The sequence below is a fragment of the Crocodylus porosus genome, unplaced genomic scaffold (genome assembly GCF_001723895.1).
Source record: "Crocodylus porosus isolate Cpor-Errol unplaced genomic scaffold, CroPor_comp1, whole genome shotgun sequence".
NCBI lineage: Eukaryota > Metazoa > Chordata > Crocodylia > Crocodylidae > Crocodylus > Crocodylus porosus.
The window spans coordinates 89743268-89757363 of NW_017728943.1; the positions used below are offsets into that span (position 1 = coordinate 89743268).

General features: G+C 42.5%; 1 protein-coding gene across 1 annotated transcript in view; it reads right to left on the minus strand.

Moving 5' to 3' along the window:
• KIF26B (kinesin family member 26B) overlaps nucleotides 1-14096 on the minus strand; it is a 330600-nt gene that overhangs the window by 274636 nt on the left and 41868 nt on the right. Inside the window, exon 3 of the mRNA XM_019548609.1 lies at nucleotides 2612-2778. Within this exon, the coding sequence (XP_019404154.1) occupies nucleotides 2612-2778 (167 nt within the window). The remainder of the gene's footprint in view (nucleotides 1-2611; nucleotides 2779-14096) is intronic.

Consider the following 14096-nt stretch of genomic DNA (forward strand, 5'->3'; position numbering starts at 1 on the left):
ATAAAACAGCAGCAAATCAGTACCACTTCATACTGTACTCACAATGCTGCAGTATCACATTTATAATGAGACAATAGCAGACCTTATCTGAATAAGGTAAACACAATCCACAATAGCTTCTATTAAATATTGCTTTTAATCATTTGATTTTAAGCATACAATCTTTGTTATAAATTATATTGTGCGGTATCTGTTCAATACACATAGTCCTCACTATGGAAACAAGCAAGATGAAGGAATTCCCCCCCCCCATACACAGTGTTTCCAAAGTTCAGAAACATTATATATTATTATATTTCTTTTCAAAAGCAAAAAAAGTCTCATAGAAATAGTAATAGTTATTACTATTTCTATGAGCTAAGGGGTAGAAAGTTCACAATGAACTCCTGAGGAGTAACCCAATCTTTTAACATTCAAATGACTCACATGTAGTGATTATAGCAACACTGGAAATATTGTGAAAATAGGTTGTTATCATGGTATTTCACTACCTGCTCATCTATTCACAAAGGATCCACTACACTAAGGGACACGTTATCCATCACACAGTGCCAAAGACTTTGGTGTACTTGCATAAGGAATTCATTTGGACCAAAAATCAATTATTCTATATCAGCTTCCATTACAGCTTCCAAAATAAATCTTTCCATTCTTAATAGCAGATCTGAGCCTGTTTTAAGAGTTTTAATACCTATTTAATAAGTGATTCTTGTTAACAATTCTTTACAATTGGTTGAAAGATTTTTTTTTTTTTTTTTTTTAATAACAAAACCCTGGTCATATAATGGCATTTTCAGTTGAAACACTGACAGGAACGTATTTATTTTGACTAAATATTTTATGGGAAATCTAAGGCAGACTCATTGATTAATTCCACAGAGGCAGAGACCCAAATTGGAAGCTTCCCTTTTCAATTTGAAAAAAAATACATGTTTTGACACAATTCTGTTTCAGGAAGTGTACAAGATGCTTGGTTTTATTGCAATAAGAAATGTCAAAGGTTGCTGTGAAATAGAAATATGAAATGGCCTTTCTCCATCTACCTGTACACTAATTATTTACCCAGTAAATTGTTTGTATATGTTCTCCGTATTCAGAGACCTACTGCAAAAACTTACTATGATAAGAGTATGTTATGCTACTTTAAAACATTCCTTTGATGTTTTTTCACCAGTGATCCCAAAGTAGCATTGTTAACTTTGGTCTAGACCTCATTTCTCCGATCTCCAGAGGTATGCTCTGGCCAGTAGACCCTATCCATTGCTTCTCAAGAAGTGTCATCTCTTTTGAAAAAAAAAAAAGCGCGACAGTTAGAGTTGGTAACTCGAATCAACTGGCCCAAATAAACATAGCAAATATTTTCTTTAAAAACTGGCAACATACTAAGGATATATTACTAATGCTTGTAACACAATAGTTAACTTAGGTCTAGATCTTCACCTGGGGTAAGACAACAAACTGGAGTTATGCTAATTGACTCTGACTAAAGTATTTAAAAATGCTTACTCCAACATCAATTTCCATTAGCAAAATATTAAAATAAGTATACTGTCGATTCTCTTTTGTGGCTGCACATAGTAAAAGCTACACCCTCTTACCGGCAAGATTTCCCATACCAGATGACACCAGTATACAGTCATTTAGAAGCAACACAGCACCAGGGCACCACTATGTTGCTGTTTACAGGCATAGACTGTATAAAGATCATATTGACAACATAAATCAGTATGCTGTATTCCTACAAATGCTGTGGCATGGTGTTGGGAGCTTTCCATCCTATGACACCCATATTTAAGGCCCTGTTTCATGTTACACTTAGGATGTGCTAACTGCACTTAAATCACCAGCATCCAAATGTTCAAACAGTGAAATACGTGCTATTTACCCACTGCAGCATAGCAAACTTAGGATTTTTCCCACAAGGAGTATCTCCAAATTGTATTACCTAATACGCATGGAGCTAATGTCTAACTGCTTCATGGGGGTAATAAGTTCAGGAGACTCTGAGACGGTAGAGGGGCTGGGACTGCTTGTTGGTCACAGCCCCAGTACTTCACTGGAGCCTTGAACTAACTCCCATGCAAACAGCTGTTTGTTGGTCCCACCCCCATCCTACACCAAATCCTTGAACTGAGGTGCTGGGGCTAGGACCAACAAAAGAGCTGTTTATTGCCCCCAGCTCCCACAGCACACCAGAATCTTCAAGGGCTCCAGCATTTAGGACACATTTTATTTAGACTGTAGTAAGCATTACCATGCAACTGCTCAGAAAACTTTCTAACTCATAGTAATGCTTGTTATGATCTGAATAAACAACATCATAAATATAACATGCAACAAAAGCCCTTAGGTAGACTGTTTTGGTAACTTGGACTCTATGACAACTGCAAGCAAGAAACAGCCTATTACCCCCAACTCATCTTTTACATATAGATGTTCATACTGCAATAGTTTGGGCATATGCAAATACCTACTTTAGTTCAGAATTCCTTCCAAAACCATCCCTTTCATATTCCATTACATCAGCCCCTTCTAAACACCTCAGCTGGAATCCAGCTGACTTGATCTGCCAAACTACTGGAGAAGAAAAAGGGCTGAAACGTCCTTTTACCTGGCAAAAAAAGATGCTGTCACTGAGGTGCCCGTTGATGTTTCACTGGCAACACAGGTGCTCTGGGAAGCAGGGAAGCTGTACAGAGAGGGCTTATCTGCATTGTAGCGGTTCAGCGCTGCTTCAGTCAGGCCCTCTCGGCCAGTCTCTGTCATCAGCTGAGAGATCTGATAAGAGATGGAAAGAAGATATAGCATTAAAATTAGATAGAGCTTGCTGCCTCACCTCTCCTCAATATGATCAAGTTTTGGAGGAGGGAGTGCAAGAAGGGCATTACATTCACCACACTTGTGTAACTATGTGTGTGGGTTTATTACTTCTATAGGGCTGTGTTGTAGTGCTTTGGCTCAGACCTCACCTCATTTTTATTAAAAGTAATGGAATAAAATCACCTCCTCACCCTGCAAATTTCAATTATGTGTGTGGCCTTCCCTCTGTTTAGAAGGGGGGAAATTGCAAGCCATTATCCTTGCTCAGTTTCAGCAAAGTGACAACAGCATTAGACAAAGATTACTTGTTAGAATAAATAACCAAAGATCACTGACTGAGAAGCCACATTTTGTTCAGGAAAAGTCGATGGTCACAAATATTAGAAATGTTACAAATTGATTATTTTTACTCCATGAAACAAACATGCATAGATTAAAGAAACCAATACTTTTGTATCAAGTACTCTTGCTGATTTTTGTTTTTATAATCAGCCCCCAAAAATCTACAAAATGAAGGGAAGTGGCGGGGGGAAGGAGCAAGGGGACTACTTATTACCCCTCCTGCAACTCAGTGTTATAGCCACTCAGCCTAATAAAGTTATTCAACACCACTGAATTGTGGTTTCCTGATGGCTCGCATAGTTTGTTTGTTTTTCCCCTGAAAGTGTCATACCCTTTATGGTGAACACCCCCTCGCCCCCCCACCCCGCAAGCCTCCTCTCTATTAAGAAAGATTTTGTCCAATAAAATTTCATTCCATTTGAAGCCTCTGAATTGAGTGTATGTTTGGTATCTTTCAACCACTCAAAAAGAAATGATTGTTTTCAGAGGCCAAGGAGAACAACTGCTGTTCAGCTATGACCTGATCCAGCTCCCATCAAAAGTCAAATGAAAGACTCCCATTGACTTTTGTGGGAGCTGGGTTAGCTCCTGCCCCTCAAGCAACTCAGCATAAGAAGTGTGACTATTGGGGGTGGGTTTAAGTTGCTAGCCTGAATCTTTGCTTTTGCTGAGGCTCCTATTGGCACCTCACACACTTCCTAACAAACGCTTTTTCTTCTTTCCTCACAGTACCCAAAAACACTGACAGTGCTTCCATGAAGATCTGACCACACCTGAGCACTGCTAGCTCTCTCAAAATCATAGTGTATCATAGTGTACACAGTTCCTCACAAACTACTGCTAATAACCTGACTTCTCCATGAAAAAACTTCTACTTTCCACAACAGGTTTACTAGCATCCAGTTGTAAGTGGTTGATTTAGTAGGCTGGCTCCTGCAACCTGGCTTTGCTCCCCAAGGAGCTCCTCAGCCAGTCCTCCAAAAAACACACAGTCTTTGCAGGACACACAAATACAGCAATCAACAAACAAAACCTGTAGGCCTTGTTCCAGGCCTGGTCTGTCCCCTGGCTCCAACTCTGACTGCAGTGCTTCCTCTTCTTGGTAGCAAGTTTATTTGGCTCATAGCTTGCCTCCTATATGCAAACTACTGCTTCACAGAGTTTTGCCCCTTTCTGCTCTCTGATTGAGATGTTAAACTTCTAGTGAGATACTCCCACATTATCTAAATACACATAGCTGGGCTTCTTCAACTGAGCTGACTGCTCCTTCTTAAAGGGGCAGCCTAGCCTATTACCAAAGAACTTCACACATGTTCTGTTCTTCTCTCATCCAACTATCTGACTACCACCCTGAAGTGTATTAAGTGACATAATTAGAAATGGCTCTGTACAATTCTCTGAGGCAGGGGAAAATCCAGGGGGGTCATGGTGGTGTGGTTACACCCTCCTTTGATTGCTACTCCACTCCAAGTTTCAAAACAACTTTGCATGCATTGCTGCACTGGTATCAGCATCAGACATTTCGGTATTCTTGAGATTTGAAGCAGCCTAATCAAACTGAGCACAGCACAGTGCAGCACTGTGCAGGGCATATACAGATGGGCAGGGGAGTACTCACTTCTCTCCCACCTTTTCAAAATCCTAGATACACCAGTGCCCTAAGATGACTATTTTACGAGGCTTCTTTTTTTAATACTGCATTTGATCAATTCTAAGACATGGTTCCCTCCCACACACTTAACATGGGGAGAAAGGCCCTTCATCTTAGAACGGAGTACAAGGGTGGTAGGGTGGGGAGCAGATAACTGCTGTGGCTGTAGGGGCTAAAGTCCCTACCTGGGGTTGGCAGCTTCTGCCTGCCTCCCCGCTCTACCTCTGCACCCTACCATCTCCCCACCTCTTCTCCCCTTCTCCCCCCATGCAACCTCTACTCCCTTACACACCCTTCTCCCTTTCCACCACTTTCCTTTGCTCCATACCAGCATACTCAGTCTGAGGGACTGAGCACAGCCCCAGCTCCATAGTAGCAGCATGCATCTTGCACAGCTGCTACAGGGCCATGATAAGTGCCACAGGACAGAACAGGGATGGAGCCTGTCAGTGTGGAGCAGAGGCTTGGGGGAGATGGGAGCAGAGGCTGATAGGAAGGGGAAGCAGAGGTTGGGGGGCGGAAACAGGGAGCAGAGACTGAGGGAGGGAGCAGAGTTGGCAAGGGAGCAGGTACAAGTGGGGGGGACAGCCGCTTGACCTCCCTGCACAACTTGCCTTCCCATTGCCTGCCTCCTTGCAACAGTGTGAGGGATGAAATAAAGATGACCCTCCAATAATTAGATTTTATATATGGAAAATTATAACAGATTTATACATTTTTTTTCCATGTATGCAATCTAATTATTGGTGTCTTAAATTTAGGCTCATCTTAGATTTGAGTAAATATGGTATTTGCTTTATGGCTGCTGTGTTTCATATTTCAGTTATTGATAGCAAAGTTGCCTTGTAGTTGTGATGGAAAACCTTAACATTTGAAATAGTTCTTACATCCTACAAAAGCTCATTCCAGACCTCCTGCTGAGGAAACTCTGCTTCCTGAACAGATGAGTTTTTTCTGCTCTATTGTGCCCATGCAGCTATCTTTTAGTCACCCTGGGCCCAGCCAACTGCTTGTCTTGAGGATATGAGTCTTGAAACTGGCATTATATTCTATGAAAGAACCAAGGATGCTCTGAACTATTTTCTTATTCACATACGGAAACCCCTAACCTGTCAATCCAATGTATGAAATAAGTTATACTCTCAAAAAGCTACTGCAGAGGCTGAAGACTTGATTCTTCTGCTAGTCTTAATGGGCATCTTTACATGTGCTCCGGGGTGGGGAGGTGGGCACTTTAATTAGAGCAGCTCCTGAGAGCCACTCTAATTAAAGCACCTGCAGTGTTTTGTGTATTCAAGTTTGACAAGCCTTAGTTAAAGTACCCCCACCACCATTTTGAAGTGCAGGGACATTGAATACGTACGATGCCAAGGCTATTAGAGCATGCTAATTAGCACACTCCAGCAGACTCAGGTGTCAGGCATATACATAGGTGTCCTATGGTTTTAACTTGGTTGCTTGGATATCCCATGCCCTAGGAACTACATTAGTACTATGGAAAGCACTGCAACAGTGTCCATCTGCCTTAACAATAAATGCAAAACCCGTCAACATGTCTCCACTGCCACCACAATCAGTCAGAATCCACGGATCCTACACAGAGTGGTGGAACAAGCCCTGTGGGAGGAAGGAGGGCACATGGTTTCAAAAGCAGAGCAGGGTAGGGGGTGGTGTGCATATATCCCAAGAGCAGGGGGTATGACACATGGGTTCCAAGACTGGAGGAACAGGGGTGGGGGCAGGGGCAAGTGCACAGCAGTCTTACTCGTGGTGGGAGCAATTCTGGTGCCCTCCTAACTTGGCACCTGGAGCAGGTGCCCCTCTCATTCACCCTGGGTTAAGCTACTGCCTATGCATGTCTATCTCAAATATATCCCCAAATGCCCTCATAAAAACAATGTGGGTAAAACTAAAGAAAAACTACACACCAGAATGAACCCTCATAGAAAGATGATAAAGGACAGAAACTCCCAAACACAAGTGGGAGAGCACTTTTCACAGAACAACTACTCCACCTCTGACCTCTCGATTCTTGTGATCAAAACAAACGTACAGTATCTTCTCAAGACAGGCCTGAGAACAAACATCAAAACCTTAGTGGGCACTAAAAACCATGGACTAAACAGAGGTGATAGCTTGCCAATTTCTCGGCACCCACAGGTAATAACAACCCCATAATTAGGTTTTCTATTCTACTGCACTTCTCTTGTTTTGCTCTTTGTTTCTACTTTACTCTTCCGTTCCCTTAAGTGACTTTTTCATTTACATGGAATTACACACAAGTCACTGTTCTATCTATTACTTAGGTCAAGCTGTCTGCTTGTTTCCCAGACCTATGTGCTGAAAAGGCTGTTTAATCTCTCTCACAATTATACAGTTGGTCCTATAAAAGATATCGCCCCCCAAAAATCCTTGTTTCTCATATATTTCCTAGACCAACACAGCTACAACACTCTAACTTAATTTTCCTTGTGAAAAGTCCATTTTCTTCATGTTTCTCGTGACTTCTGCAAGACCAACTACATATATTTGCAGCAAGTGAATCTCCCACAATGGTGCCTTATCTCACCTAATCATTCAAGAGACATAGACTGTCACCTACAGTCTTGCTGAGCATATGAGGATTTATGATCCTCTCCACAGAAAATGAACATACCGAGGCCTAATGTTATCCTGCACCTACCACCCCATGTACCCAAACTCAGAGAGATGACCATTAATCAACAGCCAGGGTTGACAGGAGATCAGGGGCTGGTTCATCCTCCCACAGAAGCCTTGGAGCTGATGGGAGATAAGAACAAGCTGACTTAGCTCAGTTGTAATTTGCAATTGAGAGTGCTCTGCATGCTGTCAAGTTCTGAAAAAGGATTTCCACATCCCAAACAATACATTTTCATTTGCATCAGCAGATCTCTAGAACAGCAGGATGACATGGCTGAAGAGAAGTAGTATATGCCAGCTGTGCAACGAAGACAGATTCTACTATCTCAAATTTTGTGACAGAAATTATCCTTCACCTCATCTGTGCATAAATAGCAGTTAAGTAGTCTCTGGAGTTATGAAGCCATTAAAAAAAGTGTGGTGACCACCCCTTAAACCACAACCACCAGTCTGCACCAAGCAAATGTTAAAAGGGTCTCAAACTGATTCAGGACATTTCCCAAAGGGCAGGACCCTCAGGCCTCCTGAAAAAATAGATCAGACACTGCATATACCAGATTCAGTAAATTACATTTTTAAATACAGGAAGTGCAACCACATCCCACATGCAAGCACTCAAAAATACTCCAACACTCACCAGGGAAATCTGAGATTATTAGGAAGAGATATCAAGAAACTTCCCCCTCACCTAACACACACAGACATTGCTCAGTGAATATAATTATAGTGCCTTTTAATGAGTAAGCACTTAAGTTGCTTTTTCTTATATTAAAAGTCAAAAGGATTGGATAGGAAACTGGAAATGAAGGAATGTCATCACGAACACTGAATTTCTGTGCAAGGCATAGAAGAGACGATTATTGTTAAATTTAGTAGTTGCACTTGGGTTGGGTAAAATACAAAGGGGTTTCATTTATGCATTATAAGAACATAGGATCATAGGAAAGTAGCCCTTGAAGGGACCTCACAAGATCTTCTAGTCCAGGCAGGATCTTTCCTGAAAAAACCATTCCAGCCAAGTGTCTGTCTAACCTGTTCTTGAAAACTTCCAACGATGGAGATTCCACATTTTTTCTATGTAGTTTGTTCCAACACTTGGCCGTCCCCAGAGTCAGACAGTTCTTCCTGATTTCCAACCTAAATTTCCGCTGCTGCATCTTGAGGCCAGTGCTCCTAGCTCTGTACCCCTACAGCATCAGAGAAAAACCTGTATCCAGCCTCTCTGTAATAGCCCTAATTTGAAGACTTAACAACACCGCCCTCCCCTCCATCTCCTCTTTTCCAGACTAAATAACCTTACTTCTTTCAACCTTCCCTCATAAGTGTTGCTTTCCAGACTTATAATCATTTTTGTTGCTCTGAGTTGGACTCCTTCCAATCCGTCCCCATCCTTCTTGAAGTATGGTGCCAAAACTCAATTCCAGGTGTGGCCTCACCAGCACAGAATAAAACAGAAGAGTCACTTCTCTTGATTTGCAGGTGACACTCATGTAAATACAACCCAGTATGCTGTTGGGTTTTTTTGCAACAAGAGCGCCGTGTTGGCTTATATTCAGCTTATGGTCTACTATCACCCCCAGGTCCTTCTCTGCAGTACTGCAGCTAAGCCAGTCATCGTACATTAGAATTATTACTTAGGATTTATATATCACTATATCATATATAATGCAGCTACAAGTGCCCATGTCCTATGGGAAAGGACATTTGCTGTTGAGATTTGCAAGCTGTGAAATACCGATATAGAGAATGAGAACCTGCAAGAGAGGCAGTGGTTTCCAGCTCACCCACCCTAGCTAAATAGCACGCACCTACCTGTTTCCTCATTGTTGAAGGAAATAGGAAGCTGTTGGCAATGTGTATATATCATCTAACAAGAGCAGGCATTCACTTCCAGTCCATAAGTTTGTGTCTCACAGCCCTAGTAGAGCTCCCTCAGCTGGACATTCAGTAAGCTGCCAGTTTGCCTCCACATACTCCTAGTTTGCTTGGACTGAGATGAGCCCAACCCTGGCTCTTTCCAGACCCTCCCTGCCTCCCTGGCACACATGTTGGACATGGGATCTCTGCATCCTCCCAACCCTTCCACCCTGCTTCACGGAAATGCAACCTCACAGACTAGCTGCTCTATGCAGAACCAGCGCTGATCTCTGCAGAACCTGCAGTAGTTGAAGCTCCTGCCTTTCCAGAGACCTAAGCTTGTGAGCCATGTAGGATTACAAATCTCCCCTTTACAGACACAAGACAGTCTGCTCACATACTCTGTCAGGTTTACAGAAAACCATCACTCACTCCAGGGCTATAGCATTACTAGAATGGTGATAGGGACAGCAGCCCAGGTGTTGACTTGGGAAGAGGTGGAAAACTCATAGCTGCTGTGGCAGCCACACAATCCATCAACAACAGCTAGAAGTCACCAACTGCCCCAGGTGTCCAGCTGCCTTTTTATGTCTTTGTCTGTGCCACACATGAGTGCCCAGTGCATGGCAGTAGCTGACCCTTGCCGCCTCCTTTTCCCCGCTGCTGAATTCAGTGGGGAGGGGAAGGGAGTGAAGGGTGAACAGCAGCATCATTCACCCCCTGGATTTCAGAGCCATGTGATGGGAGAGGCTCTGGCCAGACCCTGCACTGATCAGCTGGTAGGCAAATAGCTTGCTGCACATGTGGCACTCCGTCACAAGCCCACAATGACTGGACTGCGAGCTTAGAGTTTACTGTGCATGCATGGCACAGCCAAAATCGGGAGGGCGCGCCCCTGCTCCTACATCCACTACTGACTCACTCTTTCCTCTTCAGTAAAGAGTGAACTAGCAAAAGAAATACACAGATATAATCAATATAACAATACCTACACGCAGTACACAGCCTCAGTTCCTTCATCCTTAAACAGCATTTGGGCATATGCCAGAATCTTCCAAAGAATCCAAGATCACCCCTATCTGTCTTCTTCTACACGTCATGAAAAGTCTCTGTCTCTCTTTCTTCTATGCTACCAGTTTCCACCTTCCTTAGCTACTCTAGCAGTTAAACTAGACTCCTCTGGAAACTACAGCCTTCCAATCCTCTCCTTTGCCTAGACTTCTTGGGCTTTTATAGATGAGCAACAAGGCTGCTCCGAAGTGCTTCAAATCCAGTGCATCAGAGCAGACTCAATTAATTGAGTCTGTTGGAGTGTGGAAATTAATGCACTCCAGCAGCCTCCAGCAGTCACATGTATCAGCATCCTTGCACTGAAAAATGGCGGCAGGGCACTTTAAACTAAAGCTCATTCTATGAGATTTAGCTCAAAGTGCCCTGCCACCATTTTTCAGCACTGGGACACTGATACACATAACGCTCAGGGACTTTTCATTGGTGCGGCTCTCTAAAGTACCCCTTCCCCTGCCTCCTACAGCACGTCTATAAATGCTTCTTGTGTCTGGGTCCTTCTGAGTCCCCCACAAAGCTCTTAGGCTCTGTAAGTTTTTAGACTTAGTGCTAACACTTAACTTCTTTATCCACCAGGTTTAGAGCAGCAGAATTCCCTATACCGTGCTAGTTTCCTTAAGTGTCACCCTCTTGTTAATCAAAAGTACTCCCACTTGAAAGGGAGCCATCAAAGCCAACATCCCTCTATTATTCTTTGTCTAAACATTATGGACGCTGACAGACATGGGGAGAAAAATGCTCTCTACCAAAATCAGCAGCACATTACTTTGACCTGACTCCGCAGCATCTGTATAGATTGGGTGCTTCAGAGAGGCTTTTTGGCACTTTTGTCTATTAGCTGATTCAGTCAGCTAATAGATAAAAGCACCAAAAATGCCCCACTAAAGCACCTGCTCACTACAGATGTGGGGTGAGCTGGGTCCAACTAACGTGATACCTCTTCTGGGCATGCACTGAGCTCAGTGTGAGAGTGCACAGAGTTTAAAGTAAAGCATTGTTGGCGGGGTGGGTTCACATCTGCAAGCAGCCTCTAAGACATAGCCCAAAAACATATAACTAATTACACACATTCAGTGATACAGACATTTCATAGCATCACGCAGAAGTCATAAACTGTATATGGTTAGATATCCCAAATCATCACAAGTTACTTACTACTTTCCCCCCACCTCAGACAAACATAAGCACAAATAGTAGAACCCCAAGCCAGATTCTAGTCATCCCTCTCAGGACATACAGCCCAAGGTGGAGAAAGGAAAGGTGCTTTTATGCCAAATCTTGGGTTTGACAGGGAACATACTTGGTGCTCCATGTTAAGTTAGAGCTGCTCAGATTTGTTGTGGCATCCTACAGCTAGCCAACCCATCCTATACAAATTCATAATCTAACCTCTTAGTATAACTACCATCAACCTGGACACAACACAAGACATAACACCCTAAACTGCTACAAGTAAAGCAAGGGGCCCACTGCAGCCAATGTCCTGCTCCTTTAAAAGGTTTTGAATATACGTTTAAGACATCCTACGTAAGGGCCATGACCCCTGCGACAGAGGAAAGTAAAAACCTCCCACAGTCCATATCAATCTGACCATGAGATAAATTTATTTCCTGACACCAAATATGGTAATCAGTCTGACCCTGAACGGAGGGGCAAGAGTTTCTAGTCAGAAATCTCCAGCTTTAAATCCCAGCAGAAACACTCCCCAGTCAAAGTCCCCAGTCTTGGCTCTAGCCAGTATCCAATGCCTCTGAAGAAAACTTAAAATAGACCTGACACATGCAGCAGAAAAGGCTGGTGGGGGTGGGGGAGGGAAGCAAAGCCCATTAGCATAGGAAATACGCACAGTAAAAGCAAAATACGCCTGGCATCACCCATCTGGCTCATGAGGCAAAAGGGATGGGCACCACTGGGTTAAGCTGTCAGCTTCCAGAACATCTTGTGGCCATGAGTTCCCTGTTTTAATTACATGCCGCAAGAAAAAAAGCCTTCCCTTTATTAGTTTTAAACTTACTACTTACTAGTTTCATTTGATGACACCTTACTCTTGTATTGTGAGAGACAGTAAATAATTAATTCCTATTTACTTCCTTTTTTCTATTTAATATTTTGTAAGCCCTTATCATGTCCCACCCTCAAGAGTCTCTTTTCTAAGAGGCTGTATAGATTACTATATCAAAATGGAGAGGTACCATGGACATTTCCCCACTTTCAGATGTTTTTCACCTTCATTTTGGGATGATGGTAAATTATCCATTCCAGTTGAACATATTCAACCCTAGTACTAATAAAAATGCACTTCAGAAACAAATACTTTGCTTCTAAAATTCTCTAGGATGCCTCACGTATTTAAAGAATTTGTAGAGAAGCCACACCTCAGTAATTCTTACAGCATTTCTCTCTCTCACCCCAATTCAAATTACACCAGCTGAATATTAACATGCTTGGTATACTCCGTCAGGGACAAAGCAAATGCAGCAAGTGCACTCAGTATAAAACTGCCTGTTCAGTAGAGTTATGTCCCTCCCTGACTACTGTTACAAATATATTTTGTAGATGAAAAGGGACAACAGATGAATAGATTTCCTTACTCCTTTGCCCCTCTCCTTTGCAAATACACATGTTCCTTGTACACAGGGTCTAACTGAAGTTAAAGGAATATATTTTGAGAGGGTCCTTTGTTAAAATACTGGCAACATATTAGTGCCTAGATCAGCAACAAAAGACAAAGCATGCAACAATGCAACCTTTCATACTACAATAAAAACCTTTTAAGCGCATGTGGGATGAGACATATGTCCCTCCTAAGGACTTTTTGTCCTGTCTTGTAAGAGTAAGGCACCCATTAATCTCCTCCACCTCCTCTTTCTCTGCTTCTTGACAGCACGGGCTGGAGAGTCCTGAGGTAGATTCTCTACATTAGATGAGAAAAATGACTTTGCAGTTAAACCAAATTACCAGGTCAGTCATAGTAGCTACTATGTCCACCTCCAGTAAAAATCTCTTTTTATTTCAGTCTGTAGAATGGGGTTTTACCTAATGGTCTTACAACCAGTTCATTTATGTTTATGAAGCATCTTCAACTGGAAGGTACTCTAGACATGCAAGCTATTACTACTTACAGTATGTCTGAGATTTCCTTTGCTTTGATAAAAGCAGAACATTTGAGGCGTGTTATTAAATCTAGTTAACTGCACCAGCAATCAATGAATTAGATGCCCAGACAATAGTGAACTATCAGTGTCTAGAGCTAAGTACAGACATTACCCTTAATGCACTTTCAGCATCCAGAAAGTGCTTTATAGAATAGAATATAATGGAACAGATGCTCATGGCACAAAGTGCTTTAAAAATGGCAGATCCTACTCATTTAATGAGCTTTAGTTAACGTGTCCCGCCATTTTGAAGTGTGGGGCACTGATACATGAGACATGGAGGCTGGCTGGAGCACACTAATTAGCACATTCCACCAGAGTCAATTAATCAAGTCTGCACTGACGTACTGCAATTACATCACCTTAAAGCAGTCTCCCCACACACATACAGACACCCTAAGAGCCTGTGACTGAAGTCTCTGAGGCAATTTGCAATGTTTAAAGCTAGGTCTTTCTAATCATAGAAAAGATAAGATTACTAACCAACAAAAAGATGATAACAGAAATCTCCCCTTCTCTCTCTCTCTCTCTCTCTCTCTCTC